At 36.5% G+C, this 24,211-nt stretch overlaps 1 protein-coding gene across 2 annotated transcripts; it reads right to left on the bottom strand.

Moving 5' to 3' along the window:
• Positions 1–6,779: 6,779 nt before the first annotated feature.
• On the bottom strand, positions 6,780–13,748 carry LOC132184078 (uncharacterized). Of its 2 annotated transcripts, XM_059597563.1 has the most exons (8): positions 13,549–13,748; positions 13,326–13,466; positions 12,995–13,230; positions 12,761–12,841; positions 11,465–11,881; positions 8,954–9,308; positions 7,105–7,182; positions 6,780–7,002 (listed from the first exon to the last, which is right to left on the bottom strand). In XM_059597563.1, the coding sequence occupies exons 5-8, from the start codon at positions 11,857–11,859 to the stop codon at positions 6,952–6,954; spliced, it is 879 nt and encodes a 292-aa protein (XP_059453546.1). In that variant the 5' UTR covers positions 11,860–11,881; positions 12,761–12,841; positions 12,995–13,230; positions 13,326–13,466; positions 13,549–13,748; the 3' UTR covers positions 6,780–6,951. The 2 variants fall into 2 exon arrangements, with proteins under 2 accessions (XP_059453546.1, XP_059453545.1); XM_059597562.1 differs by having other exon boundaries at positions 13,326–13,748.
• Positions 13,749–24,211: the final 10,463 nt, after the last annotated feature.

Below are 24,211 nucleotides of genomic sequence, written 5' to 3'. Positions count from 1 at the left end.
GGAATTGCAAGTTCTTTCTGCAGAATGCATACATAAATGTGCTGAGGTCTAATTATATCATCTGTCCCAGGTGGGATTGAGAGGCCCCTTTCGTTCTGCTTCTCATTCAATGTCTACATATTAATATGCTTACCCTGACAGTACAATAATTTTCTTAAAAATAAAGATATCGCGAATATATAAAAATGTGATATATAACATTTTTGCTCGAAAAATATAATCACATGAATTTGCAAGATGAATCATAGCTTTTATTATATTTAGTCAATTTTCTTGCAATCTATACGGTTTATGTATAAAAAAATCAAAAAAAAAATCCAATAATTAAATAGTAAGAGCATCACCATTGAGCTCTTTAAATTTGGCTTTTCTTTAAAAATTTGAAAAAACTCACAAAAAGAGTCATTTAACAATCTCTTTACTATTTCAAATTTAACTTTGATTAAGAGGTAGTTCAATCGGTTAGGACCATGTTTAATAAAGCGGAGGTCACTAGTTCGAATCTCTCTTCCCCTCCTATGCGAACATGTCAAAAAAAAAAAAAAAACAAATACCAAGGGCCAAAAAGTGAAAGTTATTTATTTTTTAATCGTATATATCCATTTTCCTTCTCTCTCTCATCTACCAAGAACAAAAAAAAGAATTAAAAAATAATAAAATAATAATATTTAACTAAAGTAAAGGAGGATATAGAGAATTTGATATTTGGTTAATTTTAAAAGTGACTCTTCGAATTTAAAAAAGTGAGTTTTTCTGTTCAAATTTAACTTTTATTTGAAGAGCTCAATATGGATGCTCTAATACCAATTTTCTGAAGCCATGCTTGGACATGTTAGTGCGTGTCCGAAAACAGTTAGCCAATCAGGTTCTGCCTCATAGGACATGTGTTGGACACAGCTCAAAGTTGTCAGGACATGAATGCTTAGAAAAGCTTAAAAACACTCATTCTCAAAAACATTTGCACCACATTTTTTATTTATGACATACTTTGTGGGTAAGAATCAATTATTCCACCACATTTTTTTTCTTCTCTTTTTTTGGGGGATGAATAATTGTTCCACCACATCATTATTGCAGTCTTTGTGATGCAATGACTCACCAACACATTGATTGGGAGAGGGCATTAATGAAGCAGCAAGCCTCTCCCAAAAGGAAAGGCAGATATGATTGGTGACCGAAATTTCAGTAGAGAAAAATGTGTGAAGGTGGTGAAGATTAAAGTTATCCTCAACATTTACATTTACCAATAAATGTGGGGCACAAAGTTTTCAAATTCAAAACCCCAATTCAACCGCCTTCTGGATGGTCCTATCCAGCTGCTTTCTCAATCATACATACACCCACCACTCCCCATTTTACTCCAAAATCAAGGATCTGGCTTGGAAAAGCAAATAGGAGGAGGTCATATTAAGCTTTGAATTTTTATTTTTTAATAAAAGCTTTTCCGAATGTTGATGACACGTCAGATTTTTCTTTGCTCTACCAGGCTAAGATGGCTCATTAGTTATATTTGAGGGGTAGTATTGTCTTTTCACTTTTTGATGAAACAAAAATACTCTTCCAATATAACTTGATATTTTTCGGTTCAAATGAATTGGAGAGGACTTTTATTAGCCCAAAAACAAGTCCTCGAAAAAGAACAATCCTGTACAGCGTGCTTTTATTTTATTTTTAATCTATTTTATTGATGTGCTATTGTTAATCAATTTTTTATTTTTATTTTTTTAAAAAAATTAATGGTTAATTTAAGGACTTGACCACCTAGAATTATTGTACAAACCCAAATAAAAACAAAAACACTATATTATATAGATTTATTTATTTATTTATTTTTAAGGATATGGGGGAGGGTGGCTGCAACTCATCTAGAGTGGCCGGCGAGCCACCCCATGGACGGAGGTGACCGCACGAGCCACCCTCAACCCTAACAAAATAAATTAATAGTATAATAAAAATATAATATATATCATTTCTGCTCGAAAATCTTTATTTATCAAATAAACGATCAAAATTGCAAGGTGAATCTTGGCTTTTATTATTTTAATAACAAAAAAATTTTAATTTTAAAGAATAATATTATTTAGCAGAATGTTCTCATACAACTTGATTAATGTCACACTGAAATTAATTCAAAAACTGATTTTTCACTTTCAAGTAATCTCAATTATATAAAAATCATATAACAATATTCTAAATAACATTTCTTTCAATTTAATAGCTGGCGAAATCCTTCTCACACATGTATAATGCTAATTTAAAATTTCCTTCTTTATAGACTGGCGTGGACCGTTGTCGTGTCGTGTGCGGCTGTGCCCTATTCAATCGTCGCTCTTAACAGAAACCAGATACCAAGAGAAGGTTCTCGAAACATATAAAAATCAATTAACAAAGCCAGATGCAAATCCCACCTTACACCTGTCATATCTTTTTCCGTCAATCTGAACAACCTGTCTTTTCCACAATCAACGTGTCCCTTTCTGGTTCGCCTTAACCGCGCATTACAGCTTGGTCTCCATGCCCGCGGGGCCCTCCCTCTCAACGATTATTCCTCCGCGGATTCGCCGTGATGGCGTAGTATTCCCGTTTTCCTTTTCCTTTCCTCTCTCTTCTAACAGCTTCACCCGGTCTCTGAAAGTACCACGCTATATTCCTTCGCGTTAGTTCACGCTCCAACTCCTGACGTTGATTCCAAAACGAATCTAACGACTGGACACCACTCGATGCGCGAGTCAAAAATACGTGCTATATTGCTCAAGGCAGATAGCGCTTGGGCTTTTAAAACGGCACCGTTACTAACTAATTAATGTAGCTTGGCATTATGCTTGCACACGCGTGGCACGAACAGAGAGAGGGAGGACCCACAAGGAACCAGCTATCACATCTGCAATCGCCAGCCTGTAATTCGCTGTTGCCCTAACCCCTCCTTTTCCCTCCCTTTATAAGCACTCGCTACGACTACGTCTCTCCCATCTACGCAAAACCCTCTCTGCAGACGCTTGTTTTTCAAAGGCCGGAAAAAAAAGAAAAAGAAAACAATCTGACACCAATGGCTCTCTCCAAGGCTCCGGTTGTAGCTCTCATGACCGTCCTCTTCACCGTGGTCTCTCTTCTTGGAATGGCTCATGCCCAAACCACCGAAGCCCCGGCACCGAGCCCCACCTCCCCGGCAGCTTCTGTCTCTCCGTGCATGGCTTCGGCTTTCCTCGCCGCCGGCGTAGCTCTACTGTTCGGATCTGCGCGCAGGATCTGAGATTCTGGTGTCGTTCATGGCTCGGCATTGGGTGATCGGCTGCTCACGGCTTGGATCGTATAGGGTGGTCTGGCTATTATGTTTAGTTTGTTTTTAGGGTTATTTTTTTCTCTGATTTTGAGTGGTTCTTAGTAGTGATGGATTATGGCGGTAGGGTTTTGATGAGTTTGGCGGTGGTGCACAGAGGATACATTTAAAATGCATTATTATGGGTTTTTATTGTGGTTTGACGATTATTACTCTTACTATTATTATCATTGCGAGTAAATAATTGATTCTTCTTTCACAGATCTGCGTTTTCTTTATGTGTTTGATATATATATATATATTTTTTCTTCGGAGGCGAAGAGGGAATGCAATTCTGCATTCGGCTTATATATGCTATTATTTTAATGTGTGCTGTAGTTTAATTATTATCTCTGGGTGACAGAACGCTGGCGCATTATCTCTTGAGCTGATTTCCTGCATATTAAAATAATGAAGAAATAATTTGCATTTGGAAATTTGTACGGCATTCGTTGGAGTGAGGGCCTCCTAATTTCAGTTTCAAATCTTAATTAAAGCTACACTTCCAACTTTCTTAATTCTTAAGTTTACCCAACCTTTTTGTTTTTTACGAATTTACCCCCAAGTGGTTGTCCTTTGAAGAGCAATAGTCCAACTGTTGCACCCAACTTGCCGCGTTAAATAAACCAATCACGTGATTTGCCTTTTTGCCACTTTTCCTTTCCCAGTTGATTAAAAAGAAGAAGAAAAAAAATAATAAAAAAAAACCCACATGTTCTGCCTTGAAAATTCATTCGGGTTTAAGGGACTTGGATTATGATGAAATAGAGTTTTTTTAAAAAAATTTATTTTTGGACAAAAGTTTTATTTTTAAGGGTATATTTAGAATTGCAGTTTTAAGATGTGAGATTTTAAAAATAGTATTTTGAAATTGTTATTTTTTTAAATTTTGAATACGTTTGGTAAAATATGTTAAAAAATATTTTTTATGCAAATTCATGATTTTAGTTTAAATTCGCATTTTTTTCAAATAAGCACTACTTGCTTATTCAAATTGTAGATTTTTTTCTTATTTTAAATTAAGTGTTTTTTAAATCGTAATGCTAAATGCCTTGTGTTTTACGATATATTTTAAAAATACAAATTATTCTTATAAAATCGCAATTTCAAACGCACTCTAAAATTTTATTAAAAGTACGTTTTGACAATTTTTAAGTTTTTTGACATTGTACTTTTGAAGTGCATAAACACAATTTCAACCAGGCCTTAAGTTGTTACGTTAATTAAACGTTTTAAATTATAGATTATTATTATTATTATTATTAATTTAAAAAAAAAAATGGTTTTGGTGGATGTTAGGGTTAGGCTTAGTGTTTAAGCTACCTTCAAATCAGCTGATTGCCATATAATTAAGATTATAGAGTAATAAAAATTAGCATTTTATTATTATTATTTTTTTCTAAGTCTTTGGCAGTGCTTGGTGTAGGGGTTAGGCAAGTGGGCCTTCCAACCTTCTGCTCGGCCACCACATCAAGCACTTGAATTACTCCTTTCTTCAAAAATAATAATAATAATAATAATAATTGCTACAAGTATTTAGGGGCCACATCAATTACCCCTTTCTTAAAAGAAATTAAATAATAATAATTGCTATAACTATTTAGCAGGTTATTCATTTGAAATGAACTTTCTGAATAAAAGCTATAACTAGCACCGGATCTCAAGCTTTTTGAACCTTCAAAAAGCTAATGTAAGAAATAAACTATTTTACGCCAATGGTGGGTTATTTTTAGATTGGAAAAGTTTGTTCGGAATTCTAAACTGTGGGCTGAATTAAATATATATGAATGAATATAACAAAAATATTTAAATACTATATGAATTGAGGGAAAAATAAAATAAATTCTAAAATTACTAAAAAAGAAATAGGGTAAAGTCCACTTAACCCCCTCAAATAACCACTCCAATGACAATCTACCCCCCAAACCATCAATTGCGACAATGTACTCTCTAAACTACCAAAACAATGATATTGTACCCTCAATTTTAACAAAATAACGAAATTACCCGTACTAAAATAAAAACAAAAATGCGAAAATTTAATTTAATTTTTTTCAAAATTTTTAGGGTATTTTTGTCTTATTAAAAATTTTATAAGGATAATTTCGTAATTTTGCAAGCATTAGGATAAACATTGTTATTGTTTTGGTAGTTTGAAGGGTAAACTGTCGCAATTGATAATTTGGAAGGTAAATTGTTATTGGGATGATAATTTGAGAAAATTAAATGGACTTTAAAATATATATATATATATATATATATAGAGAGAGAGAGAGAGAGAGAGAGAGAAGCATACATAAGGTTGGTATGTATATATATAGAAGTAAAAGTAGGAAAGAAGCATACATAAGATTGGTATGTATATATATATATATATAGAAGTAAAAGTAGGAAAGAAACATACATAAGGTTGGTGGGTGGATACAGGAGAATAATGTGTTGGTGCGCACTTTCATACTGTTGGAGTGTGATTCTTAAAGGGCGTGGGATCATTAAGTATAGAATTGATTTTTTTATGCTCAATAATTTACCTTTTTTTCATTTTTTTTTTTATTTTAGTGCGCGTCTTTCCACCCACTACAACTTGGTCTTCTTCTATTAAAGATTCACTTTGGCAAGTGATGGGACTCTGGAATCAATTCGTTGGAATCTCCGTCAATTTGTTTTTTAAATTGCTAGGAATTTGTTTGTCTAATGAGAAACTTAGTAAGAGATTTACCTACCTACCTGCTTGAATAGGTAGTTTGGAAGATTCAAAATTTATTCGGGTAAAAGGAACCTCTCAAGGCTCGGAAACTTCCCGTTTGACGAGTTAAAATTTGACCCAAAATATGGTGCTAGACTTTGGACCCTTTCTTTACGGTCTGTTTGACTATGACTTTTGAGAATGTAACATATTTTTGCTATTTTTTTTTCCTTTTTTTTAATGTGTGAGAAAGACGATAACACGGAAAACAATAAAACAAAACCAAACAGAGTTAAGGGAGTCTTTTCTATTGTTTAACAAGAAGGAAAGCCAAGGACGGAGGCTATTCATTGTTTTATATGATGAGCGTAGAAGTTAATACTTGTGTTAACTTTTTGAGCCTCTCAAGAGACATGGGAGACTGATAAAATGATTAGAGAAATAGTCCAATCCGAATGAAAGCTAGGGTTACAATGACTAAGTTTCCTCTAAGGATGAACTAGGTGAGGTGGAGGAAAATAGCCAATTGGGCAGAATCACAGTGCTTCCGTCGCATTCGAGATCTAGGCTAGTAGCTAAAGCCCACCATTATCTTCGTAAACTAACAGAAGCAAAATGTTACACGTCAACTCTTATACAACTACTAGAGAGGTGTAGAGTACTCATAAACTATTAGATGAACCTTTATTAAAAAAGACACATAAATTCCATGGTTTATGAATAAATTCACGTCAGTCCAGTTATACTAGAGTCGAGTTTTTATATTTACTCGGGAGAAACAAATAACTCAACGTTTTTTTTTCCTTTCTTTCTTTTCATTGCTTTCAACAAGTGAGAAGTGTCGATATATTTCACACGATTCTTACATATCTCACATCTTCCTCATCATAAACATTATCTTTCCTCTCACATTCCTACAATCCCTCATTTTCCAAAGCGGAATCTTCTTCTACTCAGAGTCAGAGTCCATGTTGCCCATAGCTTTTAATCCTCTAGGTCTCTGCGTCAATTACAAATCGCTTCAGGAGTCGCAATTTATTATAATGAAACTAATTCAATGGATTTTATTTACCCAAAATAAGGGTTAATAAATAAACAGTACCTTCTTGGATATCTTCTTCTCCCTGACCTCGTATCTTTCCAGGGTCAGATCACACAACCATGCTCCTGGGCTGACTAGCTGTGAAACCAGTTACAACAAATGAGAACACAGTAAATATTTTTACCACCCAATTTAATTAATTAATTTTTTTATATATATATATAATTTTTTTTTATTATAAATTTCTTTTGCTCATATCTGTTTTGCTTTCCTAAATTAAATTCAGAGGCAACCATGTCCCTTTTGTCCTTGGTCCACGCTGGAAAACCATTCTGCAACCACCGCACCATAATTAAAAGGATACGACTTCAACCACAAAGGATTTTATGACAATAAGGACAACAATGATGCGATTTTTGTCATCTCCAACCCTAATCAAAACCATATAACTTCTGTTGAACACTGTTTACACGTGCCCATCAAGCAACAACCGCACCAAAATGGCGGACAAAGTCTTCTTCATTTTTAAATTAAATGGTTATTATTCATTTTATAATCCAAATTTAAACTCAGTATATCTAATTGTGTAAATAAAATTAATATTAATACATTTTTTTTTAAAAAAAAAATTAAATTAAATAATATAATATCATGTATATGATGTCAGCCATTTTATGTAGAGCCGCCATGCCAAGAAAACTAGTGGCAGCCTGGATGGGACGAATCTGGGCGATGCAAAGTGATGGGATAGGGCAAACCGTAATATATCAAATGTTTTAGGGGCACAAGTATAAACTTTGGCGTAGAGAAGTTTGGCACTGGCCACTGGGACCCCATAACTTTTTATTTATTAAAAACCGGCTGCCCCTGCCAAAAGTCGCTCGTCTCGAACCATCGCGACACATGCTTTTGTTAAGTTTTGTTTGGTCCACGAGTCCCATCCGAATGGTCCATTAAACAAAAATGGGACCTACCATTTCACATCAACGGCCACGATTTCTCTAATGGTCATCTTTATTAAGACGGTAAATGACCCTAAAGAGACAAATAATAATAAATCCAGCATAAGTGTGAAAAAATTAAAAATAGCGTTTCCATGACGCAATTGGCCTTTTACCACTAGACTAATCCACCTAGTCCTTCACACTCGAACCATAACAAAGCTTTAGGTGTCATAATTAGGTACACATCCGCGCCTTAACTGACACGTACTCACGTCCCCACTTTTTCCTGCTATAATCTTGTCATCTCACACGCTTCCTTCTAGCCTTCACCAACCAAACCGAAAGCAGATCCAAAATTTATAACGCCTAACAAATGCAATAATTCTATTTTATAGAGAGCCCTACCCACCAAAAATTCACAACTTGTCACGGGCATCCAATTTCTGCTCCGCCAACACTTCTTTCCCGTAAGTTGTGCAAAATTTGGACCTTTTCTTCTTCTACTAAAATTGGCACTATCCTTTCAAATAAAACATCTTAGGTTTTTCAATTTTTTTTTTTTCAAAATTTGGTTTTAAAATGACGTCGTACCATTTCATCACGTGGGACGATAACACATTCTTTTTTTTTTATAAATAAAATAAAAAATTGAAAACCCTACCATTAACTATTTCCTCAAAAACAGTGTCCCCTTATTCAAAATCCAAGCTTGCAACGAAGATACCTTACACCTTTTGCTCTACGTTTAGCATCTTACGACTTTTTCTCCGGGTAAAATTACTTTTTTTCCAAACTGGGTTATTATGGACTCTTTCAAAAACTAAAAATGATGATAATAATAATAATTAAGACAGCTAAATACAAAAAAATAATAAAAAAAATTGGACTTCGTTGCTATGAGATTAATTTAATTAAATTTTAAAAAATAAAAATAAAAAGAAGCAGAGGAGAAATGAAAAGCTTACATTGAGGGTGCGCTGTATGAATTTGGCTCTCTTCTTGGGTCTCTGAGGAAGCTTAGACCCCTTGATGGCCATGAAATCCTCCTCTTTCTCCTTGTTAGTCAAAGCAATGACGAACTTCGGGGGCCATACCGGTAGCCCAGCCTCGCCGCTTCCGGACGACGACCCTCCCTTCTTGCTATCGTGCGCAGTCTCCGAAGATGCCGCTGATTTGTTATTCTCATTGTGATGGTGGTGGTTGTTGCCGTTATTATTGGTATTGGTCCCTCTCTTATCGTGCGCACCCCTGTCCGGTGAAGCAATTCCCCTCACACCTCCGTTGCTTTGCCCTCTCATGGCACTGGATGTCTCAGAGTTCCTGATTAGGACCACACACCACAAATAAGAACTATACATATATTGTACAATATTATCATACAACAAATCATATCACATGATATTTTGTTTTGTTTAACTGAAAATTTGGAGTATATTTATTCCTCGAAATTACGAAATTGACCTTGGGATGATCTAGATCGGTGGCCAAGAGAACGCAAGAAACGCGTCGAGTTTTGCGTAGAAAAAATAGGCTTGGTTTTTTGGCTTCTCTGGGGACCTTTATGTTCCGCTTTTAAAAAAAAAGGGAGTGGTTAATTGCTTTTCTTTAATGAAAAAGTTGAGAAATTTGAGAGGGAGATATGATTCAGTAGGATACGCACAGCTTGCGCTTTCCCGGGTTTTGAGCCGTTGGATTCAGGTTGCCTTTCGAAGGTGTCAAGGCTACGTGTTGAAAATTGGAATGGCATGTGGGATGGGGGTGCGACCAGATTCCTAATTTTGTTGTGTCATCGGACGGCTAGAAATGGGTGCCTGAAAGAAAAAGGATTTTAGAGGACACGTGGAATAGAAACTGACCTTTCCATGTTTCCAACGAGTCCACCTCGCTAGGCGCTGTTGGGCTTAGTGGATCAGATGCAGTGGAGATTGGATCAGGTGCGGTGAAGGCTATGTAAGCTTGCTGGAGAAGTTAAAGGTAATTCAATTCAATAATGGTTTTTTGCCTGTTTAAATGTTACTTTACTTTTTCGACCTTTACAACTTGTATGACCAAGGACGGACATGCAGGTGCCAAGCATCATAATCTAATTGGTTCCAACAACAGAACCAGACAAAGGGATGGCTAATGGCAATTCGAATCATTTCCAAAATAAACCAAGCATGCTAATAAAAGCAATAGAGAATGTGAGAGTATCACAATTAACACTAATTTTAAAATTAAGCTTAAATTATCAACATAAAAAAAAAATAAAACAAAACAAAAAAAACAAATGAATTATCGCTCATACAAGCATTTAAGCACAAGACACTATCAAACTAATTTACTGACATTAACTTTTGTAATAATAAACAAATGAAATAAGGAAATAAAGAAAAAAGAAAAGCATGTCAATTTTCAAAAACAAAATACGATTAAAACACAAAATAAAATTGCCGCAAATTTTATTTTTGTGGGGAAAGTGCAATGATAACCAACCAAAAAGAAATATATACGGCAAAATGACGCGTTATGAATGAATTGAAAACCTGGGGCTCTGACAAGCTAAAGGAAAAATAAATTATATCTGTCTTTATTAAAGTTTGCTCTTCTTTTGGACAATAACCTGCCGCCCACCTTAGCATTTGGAGAGTGGACAAAAAAGCTTCATTACATGTCGGAATAGATCCAAATTTTATTTAAATAGATAAAAATAAAAATAAAAAATTATATAAAATCTCTCATATTATTTACTCAAATTACTAATAATTCAAGCAAGTAATTGCCAGGACCCAATCTCATCCATGAGCCCAAAATGTAAAGCATTGGAGTTGAAATTTCAATGTAGGCATTATTTAAAGTCGGTCAAACTTACTTTCAATACACTAATGCATTTGAAGCTGAAATTTCACACATGAACCTATATATTGTGACCACAAAACAGTCAGGCCCACATCTTAGCGTCCTCAAGAATGAGCCCATCAAAGGGTTTTCATAAATTGCATCATAGTCATAAACCACTCATCACATCCCATCACATGACGTGACCTAAAGTGGGTGTCACGTGCCTCACAATGGATATTAAATCCTTAAATTTTTTTTGGTTCAAGAGGCAATTCGTTATTTACAATAACTATAAGCGAATTAAAAGCGTTATCTCAGATGGGGCCCTCACATCTTTTTCTTTTGTGCTAAACGACATAATTAGAAACACTGCTAATACCGCTACTTAAGTTAGCGTTTTTAGACATTTAAAATGATAAAAAGTTCTTTTTTATTTCTGTTTTTTTTTAACTTAATCCACAATAGAAAAAAATAAAAAAGCACGTAGTTGGCCCACGCGCCATACATACAGCAATCAATCACTTCAAAGTTCAAACAAACAACCAAATTTTCCGCAACTCAGCGTATGCGTGAACCGCACGCGCCGCAACTATCACGGAGAAAATATTCACCCACGGAAGTAAAAATTAAGAGGCGTGTAATCAATAATAATGTACCTGAGAATTCGCTGAGATGGCGGTAGCGGAGGCGAAGACGGGCGCTGACGCAGATTCAAATACCCATTACTATGATTGGCGCTAGTGGGCTGATTGGACGAGTCCTTATCGACTCTCACGACCCTCCGGTCCACCCGAACCGTGTTCCTTTGAACCGGGGCGGCCGAGTCGTTGTTGTTGTTGTCCTTGACCTGGACCTTCATGCACCTAAGCCTCTTCCGGTTTCCCCACTGCAACACGAAATCCGACGACGTCGTTTGTCTGATGGTCTCGGAGCCAGCTCTCAGCAACAACGACGCATCTGCTCCTCCTCCTATGGTAGTCTCCCTACCGTTCGTATTGTTTACGTTGGCATTATTATTAATACTGTTGCTCCTCAGAGAGTCCTTATCCATCTAGTTTTGTTAGTGTACACACCTGTCCCATCCCATCGAAGTTAATTAGTAATTACTGAGGTTAATTTCATATCTAACCCAAGGGGTAACTTCTAATTAAAACGGAGCGAGCACCGAAGAGGCAAAGCAAAATTTGGATTTGGATATCGCTACTCAGCAACTTCTACGAAATCAAACCCTCCCGACCAAAAAAAAATAAATAAACGAAAGAGAGAGAGAAGGGCGAAGATTGTGGAAGAAGTGCATCGGACGGTCCAGGATTTATGAAAAAACATGGTGGAAATTTCGCGCTTGGGGTGAGATGGCATCATATGGAGACGGAAGTGGATGATGAAGAACTGGCGTCTATGAGGATCTTCCGGGTGATAATGACCACAAAGCGAGATTTTTCATCGCAGCTGTGTTTGGCTGCTAAGAAATGCAAGAAAATCTTTGAGTAGATCAGTTTCTTCGTGTTTGCAGCGTAATCAAAGAAGTGGCTAGTTTTGGAATTTCCGACATCAAAACGAACGAAGGAAGAAGATACTTTTGGAAACCAAAAGTAGGGTCATTGGTTCAGAAATTGCAGCAACAATTCAGACACCATCAAATGAAAGCTCGAAGAAAAACATTCACAGTAGAAAGAGAAGAATTTTAACGCAGATGCCGTTTCCTTTTCGTTGCAAAAAACTCAGGGTATGAAAACAGCAAATAAAGAGGAAAAAATCCCACGAAGACTGAGAAGTTGCACGAACTGAAATTTCTTGGAAAGGCCATAGACGAAAGGAAACTTCCAATTCCGGATTTTCCAGAGATAAAACGACCAAAAAATGGCAATAATGCACACCTATAGCCGCGGAAAGAGAGGGAAAGAGAGAGAGAGGGGTTTAGAGAAGAAAAGTGATGGAAATGAACGCATTACCTGAGAATTTCAACTCTGTTTCAAAAAATAAAAGTCTGCGAATCGGAATCACTTTCCGAGAAATCCGAGAGCTTCGATGCCCTGCAGAACACAAAGAACCAAAGAAAAGCAGTGTTTGGTTATAGGGATTCAAACCCGATTTGCCCGTATAAAAGCACCCAAGAACCAACATCAAATTACAAAGCTCAATTTGGAACCGATACTTGATCTTCAATTTAGATAATGATTTCTCACCTGTATTACTCAGATACTGCCACAATCACCACAGGGAATTTACAGAAAGAGCTTTCCTCTCTTACAGTCCAAAAATGCAAATTTATGACCGGTATTCAACGAAATAATGACATTACAGAGCCTAAATCTTCAAATCCCATGTAACAAGCCAATCTCTGACCGATAATTATCCTTATATTTTCATTGAAAGGTTCCAGATTCCTTCTAAAAACTGCTCAAATCTCACGGAAATGTACCTGTAAAACAGAAATTGAACACAAAAAAATGTTATCTCAGATGATAAATCGCACAAAAACATGAAGGAAATCAAACTCTGCTTCGAATTGCAAACCTAAAAACTCGAAACTCTCGACCTCCTCTGTGTAATCTTCAATGAAACGAACCCAATCTTCGCAATCAGGTACGGAAATCAAAACCGAATCCACTTAGAATTCCTTCCAAGGGACCCCGTTCAGAGCTCTTCAAATGTTATCTGTACAGCAAAAAAAAGTTATTCTTTGAAGACTAACTCCACGAACGCGCTATAAAATTGATCTCTTCGCTCAATTACAAACCTCTCTCTCTCTCTCTCTCTCTCTCTCCACCAGCTCCAGATCCTCAACCTTTTACAGTACAAATCTCATCAATTCTCTCCCGAATTCGCCGGTTTGGCATCTAAAGAAGAAGATAGAAAGGAAAAGAAAATTCGGAGAGAAAATCAGAGAGAACGACCAAAATTACAGAGAGCTTCTTCCTCTTCTTCTCCTTCTTCTCTTCTGATAAACGAAACGCTCTCAGTATTTTATACGTCCTCCTCCCACTCTCCGTCACACTTCTACCGTCCAACGCTGAGCTTTCCTGACCGTCCATCAGTAATCGCAGGGCTCTCCTCTCCCCTCTACTAAAACCGTCGAGTCCCGTCTCCTATAATCCCAGTTACGGCGTTTCCCAGACCTCGTTAGCCCTAAAAATTAGTCTCACGACGTCAATCAAACTAACGGAACCTTTAACGCTGTCAGCTTCTCCTACTACATTTTCAATTTATTATTTTGTTATTTTATTATTAGTTCTTTCTCGCGAACCGCCGAACCGGTGTGATAAGGAATCAGGCGTGGGACTGTAGTGTGTTAACTATGGTAAGCTAATCTAACCATGGTTGGTTAAAAGTCGATTATAAACGATAACTTAGATCTACTAGTCAGTACAGAGTTGACCGAATTGTTGAATCTTGGCCGTTCCCTTTTTTTTTTTTTTTTTTGAGGTAAATGAGATGGTTAAAAACGATTATAGTTTGCACCTTTATTAAACGACGATTATCTTGGTTTTAAAAAGGTGTAAAACAAAAAATAAAATAAAAAGGTGTAAACAAAATAAAAAAAAAATAAAATAAAAAGGTGTAATATTATACTTAATCTTGGGATTTGGCTTAAGGCCTCATTTGGTACGCGGAAATGAATTAAAAGGTATTCTATAAACAAAATTTATTATTACTAGAAATGTTCCATTTATATTTGTTAATTTGGTGACAAATATAAATGGCCATAACCATGCATTGAATTATTCATTATAATTTAATTACAAAATTTAAAAGTATCTAGTCGCATTTTCTTTTTGAGCAGAAATATTGGATAGTATTATTAATCTCAAAAGAAACGATTAATACACAGAAGAAAGAGGAAAATTTTCTTCTCTCCTAAGAATACCCCAAATACTAGGCGGAATTTCTTCCACCCAAACTTGATCTGTGGTATGAACGGTTGCCTATCGGGCAAGACCATGTGCAGCACAATTCAACTCTCATCACGTGCAGGAATTCAGTCTTACCCATCAGTTGTAAACCAGATTGTATGTCTTCAACAAAATGCTCGAAGATACTTTGACATACTTGATGCGATCTCACCGCATTTACCACCTACGGTGCATGTCATCGTATTTTTATTTATTTATTTTGAAACAGTTCAATCTCATTCATTGATAAATGAGCATAAAGCTCAAATAACACAGAGCAAAGCTTTGAAGCAACTATAGCCAAAGTTACGAGATTACAAGCGTTAAAAACGACGTATTACATTCCAGACTCATACAAAATCCGCTAACCTATGACTAATTTTCAAATTAAATAGCAGATCTGTGCCAAATAAACTCAAACCAATGCATAGATAGTTCTTATTCCTCAATATTGAGGGCAGAGAACCCCAAGCCAAAACTCATCCTCCTTTACCCGAAAGCCAAGATAACATTCGTATCTACAACCCAAAGGTCTAGACCAAATCAACAACCCCAAAGGGCATCAGGCGGGCAGATCAAGAGAGAGAACTAAGTATTATTACAAACAAAAAACAAAACCGATACAGGGAACAAAACAAGACAAAAAGAACAAAAAAAAAAAAAAAAAACCCCCTCAAGCAGCAGTAGAGAAGCACGACATCGTAAACATCCCTTTGGAAGACACGCATTGGTTGAAGAAAATGATAAAATCTAAGGTTGAAGAGACTAGATCTGGATCTAGATCTAGATCTACAAACTAGATCTAAAGCAATCTGCCAGAAACGGACACCGGTAGAGCCTACAGAAAAGACGTCGAGCACTGCTACCATGAAAGGGGAGGAGAGAAGATCTAGATCTAGATCTTCCCTCCTCTTGAACTTCCTCTTAGTGTTGTTTAGATGAAAAGAAAGAAAATAGAAATGCGTTTTTAACTTTAACTTATAACGAAAGTCGTCGTATTTTTCATTATAAGTTAAAAACGCATTTCTATCGTACATTTAATGCAATTCAATGCTTAATTAACTCTTCGGTGTTTTGAAAGCATTCATGTTCCTTTCACACAATAATCAAATAAGTTTTTACCTTTTTTTGCTTTCAAAAGTATAAAAATCACTTTCAAAACATGCCAGAAAATTTGAGTAAATCACACAAATGAAAAATAAATCACATAAAACATTCAAATGAATTAAAACATACGGCCATTAATTTTAGTTTAATTCATATAAATAAAACTTGTTAAAATATTTGTTTCCATAGGATTAGTTTAAAATGAAAAAAGTAGAGAGAGAAAAAAAAATTGCAAAAGAAAAACTTGAATTATGCTTATCAAAGTATGAATAGGAAATTAGCAATAATCTCTAATATTATTGGTGTAATACCTATTAGATTTAAATACAAATAAAACTCATAATTATGAACATTCGAAAAAATATATATACAAAGCAATAAACAAAACTTCTTTTATGAATACAAAATAAAACAAAATTTTTCACTCAACATTTAACGCAGTCAAATAAATTATCTCACATCAGGTTCAATGTTTAATTATCTCTTTAGTGTTTTGAAAGAGTTTCTATTTCTTTTTTCCACAATAATCAAAAGAAATTTTTGCGTTATTTTGCTTTCAAAAGTTGAAAAAGTACTTACCAAAAAATGCCTGAAAAACCCTAAATTGAATCAACGTCAAATTTAACCTCCACAACTCACAAAAATAATAATAATAAGAAGAAGAAGAAGAAGAAGAAGAAGAAGAAAAGATAATTCTTTACTTCACTTCAAACAATAGTAAAGTGTACTTGTAGTTATATAATCACATTAAGAATGTTGTGTAATTGTTAAATGATTTTTTTTCTAAATACTGATATATCCAAGCAACGAAATTTTAGATTAAATAGAAAGCTTAAACTGAATCAACATCAAATTCAACCTCCACAAAATCACCAAAAAAGAAAATACCGCTCGTGGGGGTTTACTGCAAAAAGGCCCCTGCATATGGGGTTTTAAATAACGTATTAACACATATAACTCTTGATTTTATATTTGAGATTTTAAGTAAATGTATTAATATATATTAACGAAACCAATTCAATTTTAATTAAAGGACCAGTTCACTAGGGGTGTAAAGCTGGCCAGTTATAACCGACCACCAACCGGTAACCGACCAACCGCTTTTAAACGCGGATGGAAATAATTGATAACTTGCTACCCAGGGTTGTTACCTATTTTTGCATTTTCAAACATCCCGATATATATGGTTGGTTCTTTAATTTACTATGCCTTGTATGATAAATTTATTAAGTTCTGTGCCTAATAATTTGTTTCTTCAACGTCTCCAAAATCTAAAGAAAAAACTGTTCTATTGTCATAGGATTCTTCTTCTGTTGTTGCCTTTAGTATCTACTTTGCTTGCAGTTATACAATTTTTTTTTCTTCTTATTTTTTGACCCCGTAGAAAACAAGGGGAAAATGCATTTAGCTCTCTTCCCAAGTTTCACCCCATTTGCAATTTGGACTCCAATATTTAAAAATTGGCAATGTACCTCAACAAAGTATCAAAAATTTTCAATTTGACTCATCTATTACGTTACCCATTTCCATCTAGTTTGACTGAAAATTTCACACGCACATGCATTTTTTGTCTCTACTTCCTAAACTTGGCCCATATTTTTTCGACAAAATTCCAAAAATACCCCCAAGTAAAAAAAAAAAAATTGTCTTTTTCAAATTTTTTAAAATATAAGGGCAATTAGGCCTTTTCAATAATTTCCATTAGAGATAACGGAAATTATTGGCATATGGGTCACATTGCGAATTTTTGATACTTTGTTGAAATACATTGCTAATTTTTAAACATTGGAGGCCAAATTACAAATGGGGTGAAACTTTAATGAAGTAAAATGCATTTTCCCCAAAAACACAAACATTTGTAATCCAATACTTGACAGATTACTTAGGAAAACTGTCAACTCAAGCCATAATATTCCAAGATACAGTTGGATAAGCTATAAAATCTTGTTCCTTATTCCAAGTATTCTTCTCGTATTTGCACCATATTCATTAAGAATGATTTTTCTGAAAGGATAAGTTAATTATAGTGAGGATATATTTAGAATTTGAAAATTGGCAAAAAGAGCCCTAACTTTGTTTTTTAAAAATGGCAAAAAAAAAAAAAAAATGTATGACTTAAGGCCAAAAAGTAGGCTCAATACTTAAAATAAGCTGAAATTGTCCAATTTTTTAAAGACCCGATTACCGGTGCGGATAACCAGTTATCGATGGTTATTATATAACTGGGTGTTACAAGCCTTGGATTGAGATCTTGTAACAAGGCGATGGATACGTGAATTAGAAGGTTTGGTCCTACTGTGTTTTCCTATGGTGGAATGAAGGGGATGGAAAATAGGGTTTAAGGTTAAGAGGACCTCACCTCACAACACAAGGTTGATTTATGATAAATATTCGCTGCCATGCTTTATTCCTTAAAGGTGCTTATATAAAGGTTACAGGGCCGACTCATACTAGAATTAGAACATATAATCCTACACAGGTTAGGACTCCAACCCAAGCAAGGACTTGACTCCTATGACTTTGACAAGGAAAGTAAATAAAGAAAAGTAAATAAAGACTAATTACTGGCAGAGATGACTAAGAGTCCTACTTTGACAAGGGTTGTAACATTCATTTCCCCTTAAAAGTGTCTTTGTTTTCAAGGACAAGGTCTGGATAACGAGAAAGGAAATCATCTTTCTTCCCCCATGATGCATCTGCTGGAGAATACCCTGCCCAATGTACTAGGATTTCTGGAAAACCCTTATACACTCTTTGTTCTAGAACTGCTAGAGGTTGGATTTGCAAGGAAGGAATGTCTGGTAGCTTAGCTTCTGTAGGAATTGTAGTCCCCATATGCTTCTTCAAAACGGAGACGTGGAAAACTAGATGTAACTTAGATTCCTTTGGTAACTCCAGCAAGTAAGCAACAGACCTAATTTTCTTCAAAATCTTAAATGGGCCATAATATTTGGCTGCTAATTTAGCATTGCTTCGCAACTTCACAGAAGATTGCCGATACAGCTGTAACTTCAAATATACCCAATCCTCGACATCAAATTGTTTCTATTTGTGATGCTTGTTGTAAACCTGAGTTATACGATGTTGAGCCTTGTGCAAGTGATCCCTTGAATCCGTGAGTATTTGATCACGCTCCTCCATAGTTCTTCCAACAGCTTCTACCTGCGTTGTTCCCTTGACATATGATAGTAGAGTAGGGGGAGATCGCCCATATACTAATTCAAAAGGAGTAGTGTTATGAGCAGAATGTGTGCTCGTGTTATAACAATACTCAACCCATGGAAGCCACGTAACCCAATCTTTAGGTTTTGAACTCGTTAGACACAGTAAGTACATCTCCACCGTACAATTGAGGACCTTTGTTTGCCCATTAGTTTGCGAATGGTAGGCGAAACTAAAATTGAATTTAGTTCCATGAAGCAAGAACAACTCTGTCCAAAATCGGCTAGTAAATGTTGGGTCTCGATCACACACAATAGATTCCAGCATGCCATGTAGTTTAAAAATATTATTAAAGTAAATTTTCGTTACATGATGGGCTGTATAAGGATGACTAATAGAAATAAAATGGCCATACTTAGAAAGACGATCGACAACCACAAGGATTGTAGATTTTCCATGTGACTTAGGTAGCCCATCAATGAAGTCCATTGAAATTTTAGCCCACTCCTTAGTAGGGATGGGTAATGGCTACAGAAGGCCCGAAGGCATTGTTGTATCAACCTGGACTCTTTGGCAGAACTCACACTCCCAGATGAAGGTATTGACCCGTTCCTTCATTCTAGGCCAATACAACACAGTATTGAGCTGGCTCATAGTTTTAAAGAACCCTTCATGTGTGCTCCCATGAAATTCGATTAGGATGGGTTGGATGAGAGGAGAAGTGCTAGGCAAGTAGACTCGTTCTTTAAAAAAAGTTACACCCCTCTCTGAATTTCCATGGACCCACTGCTTCCCATACCTGTATACGGATTACTAAAGCTTGCAATTCTGAATCGAACTGAATTTCTTCTTGAATTGTCTCCAACCAATGTGGAACAGGATGAGAAATAGCCATTAATGTTTTGGGCCCCTCTACTCGGGATAGAGCATCAGCTATTGAATTTCTTTTCTCCGCTTATACTCAATGTCATAATCATATCCCAATAATTTTACTAGCCAGCGTTGTTGAGCTGTGGTAGATATAGTTTGATCCAAGAGAAAATTCATACTTTTTTATTCGTATGAACAATGAATTTAGATCCCAACAAATAAGGCCTCCACCTTTAGACCGCCAAAACTAAGACCAACATCTCTTTTTCATAGGTAGATAAGTCCAACTCCGTCCCTTTGATTGCCTTGCTGAAATATGCTATAGGCCAGTTGTCTTGCACAAGTACTGCCCCAATGCCTAACCCTGAAGCATCACACCGCTACGAATGGTTTGGAGAAATCAGGAAGAGACAGAATTGGGGCTTGAGTCATGGCTTGCTTCAATTGAAGGAAGGACTGCTCTGCTTGAGATGACCACCCAAACGCATTCTTTTTTAATAGCTTTGTTAAGGGTTTGGCAATTGTGCCATACCCTAGAACAAATTTGCGGTAATATCCCGTGAGGCCCAAAAATCCTCTCAACTCCTTGAGGGTAGTCGGCGCAGGCAACCGTATCACGGACTCAATTTTTTCCAGATCCATCGCCACCCCTTGTGGAGAGATTATGTGCCCCAAGTAGCTCACCTTAGTTTTGCCAAGTTGGCATTTATCCCGTCATACATACAATTGATGAGTTAATAAAATTTCAAAAACTTGGCCCACATTGTGTAGGTACTCTACCCAGGTTTTGCTATAAATCAATATGTCATCAAAAAAAATCAGAACGAATTTTTGAAGTACCTTTTGGAATATGTCATTCATTAGGGTTTTAAAAGTGGATGGAGCATTGGATAATCCAAATAGCATGACAAGAAACTCATAGTGCCCATGGTGAGTACGAAATGCCTTCTTTTCAATGTCAAGTGGGTGAACCCGGATCTGATGATAGGCTGCCCGTAAGTCCAATTTAGAGAAGATTTGGGCTCCATGTAATTCATCCAAAAGTTCGCCGATCACCGGTATTGGAAATTTATCCTTCACTGTAATGTGATTCAAGGCTCGGTAGTCGAGACATAATCGCCATGATCCATCATGTTTCTTGACCAACAAGACTGGTGAAGAATAGGGGCTTGTGCTAGCCCTGACTATCCCAGAATTGACCAATGCCGAAACTTGCAGCACAATTTCATTTTTTTGATAAAAAGGGTATCAATAAGGCCGAACACTAACTGGACCCTAACTAGGTAATATGGGTATTTTATGATCATGGGCTCGGATTGGCAGAATGCCCTTTGGTTCTTAAAACAGAGCAGAGTATTGGTCCAATAAGGTTTGTATATCAGCTTGTAGTGCTTCTATTTGGTCTCCCTTTTCTCCTAGGCGGACAACCTTTATTTACAAAATCGCCCCCCTTTGACAACCACGTAGTAGTTTGCAAATTGTTGACTCATCCACAATTTTATCGTGTGGCCTTGAAATTCCATGCAACACCACTCTATCTCCTTGTTATACAAAACTCATCCACAAGCTGAAAAAGTCTCATAGAATGGGTCCGAGTGTCTTCAGCCAAATTGCTCTAAGAACACCCTCGCAACCTTCAATGTCCAAGATGTAGAAATCCACTGTGAATGAAAACCCTCCTATCTTGATGGAGACTCCACAACAGAGACCCCCACTATGCAGCCTTTCACCATTAGCCACAAGTACTTCTAGGCTCCCTTTTGATGTTGGCGTAATGCCCATCTTTTGGGCTGCCTGTGTGCTAAGGAAATTGAGGGTACTCCTACCATCCACGAGGAGCATAACCTTGAAGCCTCCTATGGAGCTCTTGACCCGCATGGTATGAGAATCAAGAGTCCGTTGTCACAGTTTTCTTCCAAGTTCTCAATGACTCCTTCTAGCAAAACTCATTCTTCCACGTCCTTCAATTCCAGCCAAAACAATTTGGCACACCGATGTCCCGGTACAAACTTCTCATCACAATTGAAGTACAATCCTTTCTCCTTTCTATCTTTTAATTCTTCAGGACTAAGTTTTTTGATTTGAGGGTTGTGGGTTCTGGTTAACGCCGGTAATGACAAAGGCGTTGGGCCCCTCCGATTTTCTAGTAACCCATTCTGTCGTTGGGCTTGTTGCTTAGCTTTATACAACCGGGCAAAACCTATTGTAGCAGTGAGATTTGAAGGTCGTGATGCCTGCACCTTCGTGCGTAGTGTGTCCTTAAGTCCACTAATGAAACACCCTAGTTGGTGTGCCGGGGATAGTTTCCCCAACACGACTTAGGAGTCGCTCAAATTGGATTTGGTAATCACGCACTGACCCAACTTGTTTCAGCTTAGACAGGTCGCCAAAAAAATCCTCGTATAGGGTCGGACCATACCAAGTGTGTAGCCCCTCTTTCAACGCGTCCCATGTGACTTCCTCTGCTTCACTTCCTCAAAAGAGCCGATAACATAGCTGCGCATCCCCTTCGAGGTGATAGGCCGCCAGTGGCAGCTCGTCTCCTTCTTACCATGGAATTCAAAAAACTGCTCTACCTGTAAGATCCAACTAGTTGGGTCTTCGTCGCCGCCGTACCTCGGAAAATCTAATTTACCAATTTTTGGAGCTCTTGACCCACTTGTTCCTGAGCCAATCCGGGTGATTTTTGGCCCCTTGTTTCAACTGTTGGATCCCTTTCCAGCGCTAGAGCGACGATTTGCTGCGAGGTCATCAAAGCGGGTATTCATAGCTGCTAGAAGCTCACGGATACCACACATCTCAAACTTGACCGTAGCCTCCAAGTAGTCCATCCTCTGTTCGGGGGTGGAAACGAAGCGGACATTGGTGGCTCTGATACCAAGTTATTACAAGCCTTGGATTGAGATCTTGTAACAGGGCAATGGATATGTGAATTAGCAGGTTTGGTCCTGCTGTGTTTACCTATGGTGGAATGAAGGGGATGGAAAATAGGGTTTGAGGTTAAGTGGACCTCACCTCACAACACAAGGTTGCTTTATGATAAATATTCTCTGACATGCTTTATTCCTTAAAGGTGCTTATATAGAGGTTACAGGATTGACTCATACTAGAATTAGAACATATAGTCCTACAAGGGTTAGGACTCAAACCCAAGCAAGGACTTGACTCCTACGACTTAAACAAGAAAAGTAAATAGACTCTTGCAAGGAAAGTAAATAAAGAAAAATAAATAAAGACTAATTACTGGCAGAGACGACTAAGAGTTCTAGTTTGACAAGGGCTGTAACATTGGGTAACCCGGTTTTCTAATTTGACCAACCGGCTACCCCAATTACAGTTAGCGGTTTTAACCAATAATTGCTAACCAAGTTTGACCAATAACCGCTAACCGCAACCAAGTTTTCACCGATACGGTTTACTACTTAAATTACCTGTTCACTTACTAAAAGATGTAGATTCATACCACATGTTGCAATTTTAAAGCATTTCCAAGGTGGATTTCTTTTGTTTACAAGTTACAACTAATAAAAAGTTTAGTTAATGTTCTCCTTAATGGGTCATGTTGGAAGGACTCGTTGTAGGCAATGCTCCATCTATTTAGGTAACCATGGTTGTTGTTGGATTGGTGGTTCTAGTTACCTTTGTGGATGCTCATTTCTTTTTGATATCAAACATACAAAAAAAAAAAAAAAAAAATTTACAAACTGATGTGGTACAACATGATTAGATATGAGATAAATTTAAATTTTGAGAAATTCAATCATGTTGTGCCACATCAGTTTGTAAAAAAAAAACTCACTTCATTATTATGTTAAAACAATCAAATTCTTTTTCCTTTTTGTCTTTCAAAACTCTCTATCACACTTATTCACACATACGGAGACTTGTATGTCGGGTTGCAAACGACTTATTAATTTCAAATTCAATTTAACATTCTTACTTTTTATATCATATTGTTCACATTTTATTACTATTCAAATAAACAAATCACTATAAAACAAATTTTTTTCACTTTTTCATATCAAACATTCGTACATTTTTCACGCATCAATCAAATCTTGTGGGCCTATTTTTTTTTCAAGCCAATGGCAAACACAGCTTTATGACATTGAGAATGTCTTGTATGTGAATCCTCGTACACACGAACACTAAAAGCCTGGCTAAAAGAATTTAATGAAGGAAAAAAAAAAAAAAAAACTTATGCCCATTTTTTTATTTTATTGGAAAAGAATTACACACGCTGGAGCTGAAGAAAGCCCTATGAGTTAAGGGTGGGCAAATTAACCGTTACCGTTTAACCGGCCGTCTACCGGCTTCGACCGAACCGATATAAACCGTAGCCGATATGCCGATATCCTTATCGGTTAAAAA

The sequence above is a fragment of the Corylus avellana genome, chromosome ca6, assembly GCF_901000735.1.
Source record: "Corylus avellana chromosome ca6, CavTom2PMs-1.0".
Taxonomy (NCBI): Eukaryota; Viridiplantae; Streptophyta; class Magnoliopsida; order Fagales; family Betulaceae; genus Corylus; species Corylus avellana.
Note: the sequence above shows the minus strand (reverse complement) of the source record. Positions and strands in the feature narration are given on the sequence as shown.